This window comes from Gymnoscopelus braueri (assembly GCF_963280865.1).
Source record: "Gymnoscopelus braueri genome assembly, chromosome: 3".
NCBI lineage: Eukaryota > Metazoa > Chordata > Actinopteri > Myctophiformes > Myctophidae > Gymnoscopelus > Gymnoscopelus braueri.
The window spans coordinates 14,469,860-14,482,068 of record NC_137612.1 but is presented as its reverse complement, the minus strand read 5'-3'; the positions used below and the strand labels follow the sequence as shown (position 1 = coordinate 14,482,068).

At 42.5% G+C, this 12,209-nt stretch overlaps 1 protein-coding gene across 2 annotated transcripts; it reads right to left on the bottom strand.

Moving 5' to 3' along the window:
* Positions 1–3,652: 3,652 nt before the first annotated feature.
* LOC308082070 (E3 ubiquitin-protein ligase TRIM47-like) lies at positions 3,653–11,083 on the bottom strand. Of its 2 annotated transcripts, XM_080423680.1 has the most exons (8): positions 10,848–11,083; positions 9,050–9,424; positions 8,350–8,445; positions 7,836–8,069; positions 7,288–7,447; positions 4,539–4,598; positions 3,894–4,445; positions 3,653–3,845 (listed from the first exon to the last, which is right to left on the bottom strand). In XM_080423680.1, exons 1-8 carry the CDS (start codon positions 11,067–11,069, stop codon positions 3,823–3,825), a joined length of 1,722 nt encoding a protein of 573 aa, XP_080279806.1. In that variant the 5' UTR covers positions 11,070–11,083; the 3' UTR covers positions 3,653–3,822. The 2 variants fall into 2 exon arrangements, with proteins under 2 accessions (XP_080279806.1, XP_080279805.1); XM_080423679.1 differs by having other exon boundaries at positions 3,653–4,445.
* Between the last annotated feature and the right edge of the window lie 1,126 nt (positions 11,084–12,209).

Here is a 12,209-nt window from a genome sequence, read left to right as displayed (position 1 = left end):
CGGTGCTTGGCGCCGGAACTTCGGAGGTACGCACGCGTTCGGGGAGAGCCCCTCTACACTGCCACACTCTCCGCTAAGCGGGAGAGCTGTATTTGGAAAAGTGGCGGGCCGTCCAGTGAGGTCAGGGGTCAGAAAAGGTCCCTTTTCAGACAATAGTGTATACAAATTGGACACTGGACACTGGACAGGAGACGGTGCTTGGCGCCGGAACTTCGGAGGTACGCACGCGTTCGGGGAGAGCCCCTCTACACTGCCACACTCTCCGCTAAGCGGGAGAGGTGTATTTGGAAAAGTGGCGGGCCGTCCAGTGAGGTCAGGGGTCAGAAAAGGTCCGTTTTCAGACAATAGTGTATACAAATTGGACACTGGACAGGAGACGGTGCTTGGCGCCGGAACTTCGGAGGTACGCACGCGTTCGGGGAGAGCCCCTCTACACTGCCACACTCTCCGCTAAGCGGGAGAGCTGTATTTGGAAAAGTGGCGGGCCGTCCAGTGAGGTCAGGGGTCAGAAAAGGTCCCTTTTCAGACAATAGTGTATACAAATTGGACACTGGACAGGAGACGGTGCTTGGCGCCGGAACTTCGGAGGTATGCACACGTTCGGGGAGAGCCCCTCTACACCGCCACACTCTCCGCTAAGCAGGAGAGCTGTATTTGGAAAAGTGGCGGGCCGTCCAGTGAGGTCAGGGGTCAGAAAAGGTCAGTTTTCAGACAATAGTGTATACAAATTGGACACTGGACAGGAGACGGTGCTTGGCGCCGGAACTTCGGAGGTACGCACGCGTTCGGGGAGAGCCCCTCTACACTGCCACACTCTCCGCTAAGCGGGAGAGCTGTATTTGGAAAAGTGGCGGGCCGTCCAGTGAGGTCAGGGGTCAGAAAAGGTCCGTTTTCAGACAATAGTGTATACAAATTGGACACTGGACAGGAGACGGTGCTTGGCGCCGGAACTTCGGAGGTACGCACGCGTTCGGGGAGAGCCCCTCTACACCGCCACACTCTCCGCTAATTAAATGCCATGCTCTTACTTTGAAGGCAACCGGAAACCTTATATTTGCTAGCTCAAAAACCGGATGTGTTATATTTGCTACCGGAACGGAGCTATTACAGTCATGACCATAGTAACACATCCGGTTAAATACATGACTAGTCGATGGACTATCTCATCGATCTAGACCCTGTAACAGTTACCACATGGCGGCCATCTTGGGACGGTCATTCTTAACATTATGTCTATGGTGCATATACTTTGAAATAACCATAGCGTGCTCAATTTTCATCCGATTTTCAAACGGTTTGGTGTGTTGTAAACACCAAAGATGTATTTATGATACTGCACATTTAATGTTATAAAACAAATAAATAACATGATTATAATTATAAGTATGCAGTATCATATAACTACATCTTTGGTGTTTACAAAACACCAAACCGTTTGAAAATCGGATGAAAATTTAGCACGCTATGGTTATTTCAAAGTACATGCACCATAGACATAATGTTATGAATGACTGTTGCAAGATGGCCGCGGTTGAGCTAAGCTTGCGACGCCCCCTTGAGCCATCTAGCCTTTATATATATATCTATGTTTCTAACTGTGTACGATGTGCTCAGAATAATCCAACAACCAACTTCAGTGATGGGATGTCACACAAAGCCTAAAAACGTGGCCAAATGTGACTTAATACGTCAGTTATTGAATAGTAATTTAATTAGCTATTTATTAAAGATTTGTCAGAATTACGTAATAGTTTTTATAATTAAAATGGTTAAAAAAAGTGAAAAATCTGGCAGACAATGGTATCGTCTTTGTATCTGTATTTTAACATTATTATTCACGTCAACCCTGTTTGTCAACTCTGTTAAAGCTGCACTATGTAACTTTCCTCTTCTACCCCGGATTTGAACCCGGTTTCCTGCTAAAGTGCATGCTGACATGTTTACCATTGAGCTAATAGAGCCTGCCTGCTTGCTCAGGGGATAAATTGAATATTGACCATCAGGTCAAAATTCGTGTCAGATCCTGTGTCTAGGTGAGACATGAGCTTGACACACAGATTGTATAAGTTATATTGTCTTAACATACTCTACCATACATATTGTATAAGTTATATTGTATTAACATACTCTGCCATACAGATTGTATAAGTTATATTGTATTAACATACTCTACCATACAGATTGTACAAGTTATATAGTATTAACATACTCTACCATACAGATTGTATAATTATATTGTATTAACATACTCTACCATACAGATTGTATAACTTATATTGTATTAACATACTCTACCATACAGATTGTAAGAGTTATATTGTATTAACATACTCTACCATACAGATTGTAAGAGTTATATTCTACTAACATACTCTACCATACAGATTGTATAAGTTATATTGTATTAACATACTCTACCATACAGATTGTATAAGTTATATTGTATTAACATACTCTACCATACAGATTGTATAAGTTATATTGTATTAACATACTCTACCATACAGATTGTATAAGTTATATTGTATTAACATACTCTACCATACAGACTGGACACAATTAAAAGTTACATAGTGAGGCTTTAATGTTTGACATCATTAGATGTTTCATAGTTAACATGTAGATCAGAAGATGTGTCAAAAAACTAAACTTGTGTACAGCGATTTCCATGATACATAAGACCTGTTTAAGATCAGCAAATACTTAAAATGTTGGAATGACAGTGATATATATAGCCTACAGTGAGACTTTTTCTACGTGTCCCTTATTTATTATATACAGTATATTATATCTTTGTATTGGTTACATCAAGTCCCCTGTCAGTCATCAATGCACACAGCTACATGCTGTGGCTGTGTGGCACAGCACCGCCCTCTACTGGTACAAAGGAGTATTTGTAGTTATACAGCTTTAATGGGCAGGAAGGAGGACAAGACATTTTCTAGTGATACGAAAACAAAGTTGAAAATAACAACACTACAGACAGAAACACTACTAAATTCTAAAAGGTGTGATTCCTATCATCCCACAGCATTGAAAAAGAGTCTACAGCGGTGGTTCCCAAACTGGGGGTTGGGACCCAAAGGGGGTTCCCCAAATTATTAGCTTCAGCACATTTTTTAAGTTACAATTTTAATGACTTTAAAGACCTCTTTATGTCAAATATTACGTAAGAGGCAAACTTTGTGAATATAGCCAATCTACAAGCTCACAACGCCTCGCTGTGCGAGGCAGTAATAATAATATGAGCTTTAGATTGTCTATTTTCATGTTTGCCTCTTTTAGGGCGGTGAAACCGCCCCTATAAGTGAGGTTTGGATATTTGTACAACAAATCCTGCGCTGTGATTGGCCAAAAATGTACCCCGCCTAACCCTGCACCGTGATTGGCCAATCACAGTCTATTCAGGACTGTGATTGGCCAGTGTCACATGACACATGTGCATAGCCCTATATAAGAAACCATAACTTTAAAAAAAACCATAAATTTGTTTTTTTTTATGTTATGTTATGGTTTCTTCCATCATAAAGAGTGTTTCAATAAATGTATTTATTTTTTGTACATGATTGGTTGACTCCATTCAGTATTGTGATTAGCTAGCAAGACACCGCCCACTTCACACAGGGTGTGATTTTTAATGTAATATTTGATTATTTGGTATCTTTTCTTTATTTTAATTGTGAAAACAAACAAACAAACAAGCAAAACTAGCATCTACGAATGTATCCAATATGCAGTGCCTATATGCTATGAGCTTCTCTTTCCCTGGAACATTGGCAAGGTTTTCAACTGAACATGAGGATCAGGTGTCTTTAAACATGTCTACCATATCTTACACACCTCTGCTGTATGATATACATCCTTAGCCTTAGTAGGAGGACAATTACGCATACGTACTTTATCATTGGGACCATGAAGCCCTATCCCTGCATAGAGAGGTTGTGTGAAGGTGGTGTGAACTGTATGGAGGAGGCTCATTGTGTTGTCACAAACACTGTAGAAGGACAGAGTACCTGCCTTGTGGTCCAGGTACACCCCCACCCTGGTGACAGTATCCGTGAACCCTTCTAAATCAACTGTAGTGGAACTAGTAGGCTTCGTCACTTTAGTATCAATGCTGTTGTGTGTGAACCAGCAGTCGTCACCTATGCATCTTAAACACCAGGACTTTGAATTGAATCCAAAGCCTGACTGAAAACGATCCTGTCTGTTGATGTCTTCATAAGAGACGGCTATATAAACCCATTCTTTCTCATTCCATTCTACTTCCCAGTAACAAAGTTCAGTCAGACTCTCTCTACACAACACCTGACGATAAAATGAAAATCTCTTTGGATGATCTGGGCGATGTTTGGGGCTTTGTTGTCTGGTCACCTTCCTGTTCTCCTCTGACAGGGAGAGCAGAGCTTGTATTGTGTTCTCATCCAATGAGAGTGGACAGGAATCTGTGAGAACACATGACAAAATATCATGAATTAAACTCTCATCAACCTGTTCATGAGGGTTTGTCATAATACTCAGCCTGAACATGGACTCACATTGTAAGAGTTCCTCTCTGGTCTGAGGCTCTGCTGGCTGTGAAACATCAGCTGGAGACTCTGGAGACACAAGAAATAAGTCAGATGAAGAAGACATCACACTGAAGAAGAATGACCTCTAAATCACCTTTTCAATGTGGGAGGCACCAGAGGGTTCAATGGGAAAGATATAGATGGACAGACATAGATATCATAGATATATGATCCACTTTGTGTTCATTTATGTGCTAAAAGAGAGACTTGGAGAGCCGTTCGAGGAGGACCTCAAATGGGAGACGCACTCCACACACGTGAGGAAAAAGGCTCAGCAGCGACTGTACTGGCTCCGCCGCCTGAAGAAGCTCGGAGTAGGACGTCGCATCCTCAGGCTGTACTACAACAGTTCTGTCGAAGGCATCCTAACAGGCTGTGTCACGGCCTGGTACGGGAACTGCACTGCCCGAGAAAAGATCAGCCTACAACGAGTAGTGCGATCGGCAGAGCGGATAATGGGAATCGAGCTCCCAGCGCTCCAGGAACTGTACAAAAAGCGGTGCGTGGTCAAAGCCAAGCGCATCATCAAGGACAAGCACCACCCAAGTCACAGACTGTTCAACCCCCTACAACGACCGCGACCGGGCAAGGGGCTCTACCGCAGTATCAAGAGTTCCACCACCAGGTACTGGTGTAGTTTCAATCCGGCTGCTGTCAGAATGCTGAATGGGGCATAAGCCTGAATGAGGCATAGGCCAGCGCAGACTTTTCTGGCTCTTCCTGAACACACCTGTGGATTATACCAGGGACAATGACTTGGACTTTAGCCCCCCCTCGGACACACCTGTGGACTACACCAGGTACAAATGACTTTTTGTTGCACTCCCTCATGGAGCTACCTGCGGATTATAATAGGGTCAGTCCACTCTAGGTGGACACGCACTGACCTTTTGCACCTTAATCCCTTGTATAACGCACTGACTTTTGGTCAGTGCGTTTGGTCTTTTTTATTGTGCTCCTTTTCCTCTAAGCACCTTAACGTCCATTGTCTATCATGCACAGTATAAGTATAACATGCACAGTATACAATACATTGCTGCTATGCTCAGGCACCTTAGTTTAGTTTTTTTTAGTTTTTATTATCTCAGGTAATTTGTAAATATGTAGATAACTTGTCTGGCCTTCTGTTGCTCTCTTGTTCTGATCTCCTTCCCACTTACCCCCCACCCTCTTCTTCTCCCCCCCCCCCTCTTCTTTCTATGGAAACTAACGTTGCGATGGGAACGATGTACAAAAAAGAATTTCACCCACTTTTTTACCTTGTAAACCTGTGATGTGACAATAAAACTGATTCTGATTCTGATTCTGATTCTGTTTCACTGTGCAATGTACGTCTACTATTATGTAATAGTATACTAGTATTTTGGAACATACATTTCTAATCAACAGAGCAACTACTGAAGATATCTCATCAATACTTGGAGTTACATCATGACAAGGTAACTACACAACCCAACCCTCTACCCAAGAGTCATTTAGATCAGTGGTTTTCAACCTTTTTCATGCCTAGGACCCCTAAATTGATATACATTTGGCCGCGGACCCCATCTGAAAATGTTTTGTGCCAGGGACCCCCAGAAGCAAAGATTTGAGTTAAAACATTTATCTTTAAAAAATATATATATTCAAAGATATGCACACATTTTCAAGATTTTTCTAAAATAGCAGATATACAAGCTCATAGCGCGGCACTCGGTGCCGCGCTATGAGCTTGTATATCTTGAGCTATGAGCTTGTATATCTGCTATTTTTGAATAGCCAAAGCTAAGTGGTTAAAGTGATTCTGACGCTATGTTAACAAATTTCGCTGGGTCCCCGGACCACTGGTTGAAAACCACAGATTTTGGTTAATCAGTGTATCTGTCACAGTATAGCCTCGGAAACCCAGGCTTTTTTTTTTGTTACAAAAGAAAAAAAGCCTGGGGGAGCCATGCAGGAACGATGGTCTTGGACCTTGTTATCTCCTAACCAATCAGAGTGCAGAGGGGCGTCGCTCTAAATTTGGTGGGGTCAGCGTGCTCCGTGCACAGGCCGAGGGGGGGAGGGGAGGGGAGGCGGGGACATAGATTGGTGAAGCAATAGGAAGCCACGCAAAATCCGGGCGGCTGTGTTTGGGTCCGCCCTTCAAGACCATGGATTGAGCTCGTAGCCTCAGGCTAGTCACAGTATGAATGGAAAACCAGTCAGACTGAATAAGGTGCACTCGTTTTCACAGACTGAGGCGCCCCGCCTGAAGGTGACTTGAGCCACGAGAGACACCGCCGAGCGAGCTCAGGCGAGCGAGTCGCCCTGCCGAGCGTTATGAAGTCACCTTCAGACAACTCAGCACCGTCCAAGTTATGTCGATAGGGACAGAGTCGTAAATCCTCGTCCCCCCTAGTCTCGGTACCTCCGAGACATCATTTATTTATTTGACGGGGGGGGGGGGGGGGGGGGGGGCGCAGGAGGTGAACTAGAAGAAAACAAGCACAACTTTTTCAATCTGACTGTTTTTTTTTACAGTAGTTGTCCATTGGCAGCAAATCAATCAACTGTCTTCGGACTTCAACAATCCACTGTTGACTATGATGGCTGGTTGACCATTCATCTGACCAAGTGTGTGTGTGTGTGTGTGTGTGTGTGTGTGTGTGTGTGTGTGTGTGTGTGTGTGTGTGTGTGTGTGTGTGTGTGTGTGTGTGTGTGTGTGTGTGTGTGTGTGTGTGTGTGTGTGTGTAACCTGTGTGTGATGTGTGTGTCCAGGGTGTGGTGAGGACGTGGTCCAGTGTGTCTCTCAGAGCAGACACATCTTCTCTCAACTGAGTGAAGGAGCTCAGAGTGGACAGAACATCACTGGGTAAGACTGGAGGTCCACTGGAGCTGGACCCACACTGGACGCTCTGGAGAGATTATTATTATTAATAATAAAAGCATCAATATTAATTATATCAGTGCTTCTAAAACCTTTAACTATCAAGGGCCCTTAAATGAATATGTATTTGGCCACAGACCCCTCATCAGAAAATATTTTGTGCCAGGGACCCTCTTACAAGGTTTGTGTTCTTAAAATGTTTCAACAACTATTCCACTTTTTTTAAAGACATTTCAAAAATAGCAGATCTACAAGCTCACAACGCGTCGCATGGCGACACGTTGTGAGCTTGTCGATCGGATGTAATCAGGTTTTAAGTGGTTAAACCTAAACCTGAAATGCATGAAATGGACGATGTCATCAGTGTTGGACAGAACCTGAATGAAATGCATGATGTCATCAGTGTTGGACAGAACCTGAATGAAATGGACGATGTCATCAGTGTTGGACAGCTCGTCCAGCTCAGCGTGTGTCCTCTCCAGCTGTGCGATGTCCTCCTCCAGCTGTGTCAGGATGTCCTCAACCTGGGACACAGCTGTCTTCTCCTGATGTCTGATCATGTCTTTAACCTGGCTGTGTCTCCTCTCCACGCACACCTTCATCTCTGAGAACATCTGCTCACTGGCCTCCACAGCTGCTTCTGCAGAGCTCTGCTTAACAAGGGTGATATTTGTCACTGTATACTCTATGGGCTACAGAATATATATCAGGAAATTCTGCTGAAGCCACAGTAAGTGACAGAATATCAGGAACTACTGTGTAGCCACAATAAGTAATAGAATATCAGGAACTACTGCTGTAGCCACAGTAAATAACAGAATATCAGGAACTACTGCTGTAGTCACAGTAACAGAATATCAGGAACTACTGCTGTAGCCAAAGTAAGTAACAGAATTTCAGGAACTACTAAGTACCCTGATGGGAACTGACCTTCAGGGTCTCCATGACCTGTCTCAGCTCTTTCGCTTCCTTCTTTCTCTCCTGGATCTTCTGCTGGAGGTTTTGCTGACTTGTCCCCAACTGTTTCTGCAAGAAAAAGCAACATTTGGAAAGTTGTTTGGTTTGGATTCACACACAATGTGAAGAAACAGTTGACACAACAATACATTCATTTATACACTGATAGCTTTCAGTTCAGGGACATGTGTCACATCATTAGGGGGCGGGCGGTCTGCTAGTCTCTCTTCTATATGTGTGATTCCTCTTCGTCTAACCAGGAAGTCTGCCTTCTTCTCATGCATGGAAATAATTAAAGTATGTTAAAATGTGATGTTTTTTCAAACATCAGCTAATATCTTGTCCAGTAAGAGACTGTGGTCTTAAGACCCTGATACACGTATCAACCTTTTCCTCAACATCAACAAACAACATAAACATCAATGAGAAACAAACAGGGAAACAACAGCTCCAACTCAAATGGAATGTTTATTTGTGTCAAGGAAATAATTCCAATAATGCAATTTTAGAACATTATACTAAGGTCTTACTGTTATTACTATTACTACTATTAGTATTAGTATTACTACTATTCCACTTTTCAGTAGAACAGTGAAATGTCTCCATTGAAAATTGACGTTGCTTGTTGATACAGATACAAAAACATATATGTGTAGGTAGGCTATCACAGTACCTGTCTGTGGCTCCTCTCTGCGGCCGCTGACACGGTGTCATGGCCCTTGTGTTCATCCATGGCACACAGGTAGCAGATACACTGCTGGTCCGTGCGACAGAACACCTCCATCGGCTTGTCATGACTGGAGCACTTCTTGTGGTGCAGGCGGGCCGTGGCCGGGACCAGCTTGTGCTTCTTAAATGCAGGAACACTGTAGTGAGGCTGGAGGTGAGTGTCACAGTAGGACACCTGGCATCCCAGACAGGACATCAGGGCTTTGAGGCATCTGCTTTCGGGGCAGAGGTCACAGGCTACGTCTGCAGGGCCGGCGTAGAGCGGAGCGGCAGAGACAGAAGACAGCTGAACATCTGGATTCCTCAGTTTCTCCAAAACCTGCAAGTTGATTCAGATTCACTATATTGTCACTTAGATGCACTGGTTAGGTACATGTGAAAAACGTACGCTCGGAAGCCCCACTACAATAAAAAGCGAGAACCTAAAACCTCTCAATAAAAACAATAAAAGCAGGGCACATATCAGTGAAAGTGCAAAGTGCTGAGGGTTGTTAAACAGTCAGTTTCCTTCTGAGACTGATGGCCTGTGGTTAACAAAATCTTCTTGGTTCACCTGTGATCCTAGTTAACTGAGGCTCTAGTCTACACTGTCTCTCTGCATTCTGTGTGTGTGTGTTTAGTTTACCTTGCTGGTAAGAGTGTCTGATAAATGCCTAAATTGCATGTTCATGAATCATGAATGATGAAAAGACACTGAGCAATGATAGAATGTGAGATGTGGGATCATAGGAATGTTATCTGAACACTGTGGCTGCTCTGACCTTTGGTCACGTTGTTTTACAATGCCTTACATAAGTATTCAGACTTCTTTAAAAAATTACATTTATTTCTACAGTATAAATGATGCTGTATACATTCTTCCAAAGTGTAAACAGTACATACTAGCATTACATCTTCGAAGCCAAAAGTAGTTTTAAACCACAATTACTAAGTGGTTATTGTAGGCTTTTCTAGTCATTCTTTCTTTACAGGCTCACAATCTATGCTCACAATGAGTCATAGTCAGACATATTTCAAAATAATGTAATGGACCTACTTACAGATTATACCAATGTCAGTTTACCTTACGTGGATTATGTGGTCAACACGCGCTGACGTTTACTTACCCTACCATTAATGATAACATTCTAACCAAGTGATCAGTAAAGTAATGTTATTATTCAGCTCTAGCCTAGATACAAGACTGTCTTATATGACAGTCTTGGAGTTAGTTAAAAATAGGCTTTGCACTTTTGCACTTGGGGTCCGTACATCTACACAACCGTTCAAATTTAAAATACAAAGTGCTTACCCCATGGCCACGATTGTTACAATTATGTACGAGCCCTCAGAAGTACCCGTGTATTCCGTATTGTTCAATAAAAAGCATTTTAATCCGATCGGTGGCCATTTTCTCACAGAGTTGTAATGTACCAGGGTGCAATACACCTCCCAACTGATAGGGTTGCGCAGTTGAAAGCATAAGGAGAAAATGCAAGGTCATGGCCACCGATTGGAATAAAATGCTTTTTATTGAACAATATAGAATATACGGGTCCTTTATGAGCACCCGTACATAATTGCCACATCCGTGGCCATGAGGTCAGCACTTTATATTTGAAATCTGAACGTTTATGTAGATGTACGGACCCTAAGTGCGAAAGTGCAAAGACTATGTTGAACTATCTCCAAGACAGCCATATGATTATGACCGCTGACCGTCTTGATCCAAGGCTAATTCAGCTCTTTATCATCATCATCACCTGTGCCAGCATGTGGTTCCTCCTCAGAGCAGGACGTGGACAGAAGGTCTCTCTACACTGAGGACAGCTGGGCAGGGTCTTCTCCTCAGCCTCCTGGTTCCAGGCTCCTTCAATGCAGCTGCAGCAGTAACTGTGTCCGCAGGGCAGAGTCACAGGCTCCTTCAGCACGTCCACACAGATAGAACAACAACCTAACTGATCCTGGTCCAGAACTACAGCCATTTCACTGACTGACTGTCTGATCACCTCTAGTCTCTCTCTGTGAAGAACGACTGACTGAGTTAAAGTTTCGTTTCCTCTGACCTACTAACCAGTGTTGCCAGATGTGACAAGAGAAACAAGCGGCCAGGGATAAATGTGATTATGACCATCATGTCAAAATTCGTGTCAGATCCTGTGTCTAGGTTAGACATGGTGACCTTTAACACACAAACACCCCGATTATATAAGTTATATTGTATTAACATACTCTACCATACAGATTGTACAAGTTATATTGTATTAACATACTCTACCATACAGATTGTATAAGTTATATTGTATTAACATACTCTACCATACAGATTGTATAAGTTATATTGTATTAACATACTCTACCATACAGATTGTATACGTTATATTGTATTAAAATACTCTACCATACAAATTGGACAACATTACATTTTATTCATTAAAGAAAGTTACATAGTGAGGCTTTAATGTTTGACATCATTTGATAGATCAGAAGATGTGTCAAAAGAAAACTAAACTTTTTCAGTTTGTACAGCGATTTACATGATAATTAAGATATGTTTAAGATCAGCAAATACTTAAAATGTTGGAATGACCCTTGTACAGTGAGACCAAAAGCAGTGAAGGAGAGTAAAACCCTACTCTGCTGCAATTCAAATCTGGCCCCTGTAAAAGTCATAACCTACCCCCCCCCCCCACCCTTTTTCCCCCCATCAAACTATTTACTGTTCATATTTTTGTTTTTCTTATTTTTCAATTTGTAAACTGTTTATATGTTCAGCATAGTGTATATCTGTCTGTCATTTAAATGGCACTATGAATTGAGTACATGGGGACCCCCATTTGAAACAAGATATTAGGCTGTCATGGGCTTTTTAATCCTATTTAGTTGACCTTGTATTTAAACTGTACTTTCATGTGCTTTTTTTCTGCAAACTTCTAAATAAAGTATTCAATCAATCAATCAAGTCATCAATGCACACAGCTGCATGCTGTGGCTGTGTGGCACTGCACCGCCCTCTACTGGTACAGAGGAGTATTTGTGGTTATACAGCTTTAATGAGCAGGAAGGAGGACATCAACTTTATGGATATTATCAAGATAGATGAAAATAACTCTCATCATTACCAA

What these genes read in the sequence shown, in the direction of transcription:
- LOC308082070 (XM_080423679.1), bottom strand. Translation starts at nt 11,069, where the DNA reads ATGGCTGTAGTTCTGGACCAGGATCAGTTAGGTTGTTGTTCTATCTGT. An exon ending in AGGTCATGGAGACCCTGAAG is followed by an intron (nt 8,070 to 8,349) that starts GTCAGTTCCCAT and finishes CTTGTTAAGCAG; the next exon opens with AGCTCTGCAGAAGCAGCTGT. An exon ending in GACACACACATCACACACAG is followed by an intron (nt 4,599 to 7,287) that starts GTTACACACACA and finishes TTGTGTCTCCAG; the next exon opens with AGTCTCCAGCTGATGTTTCA.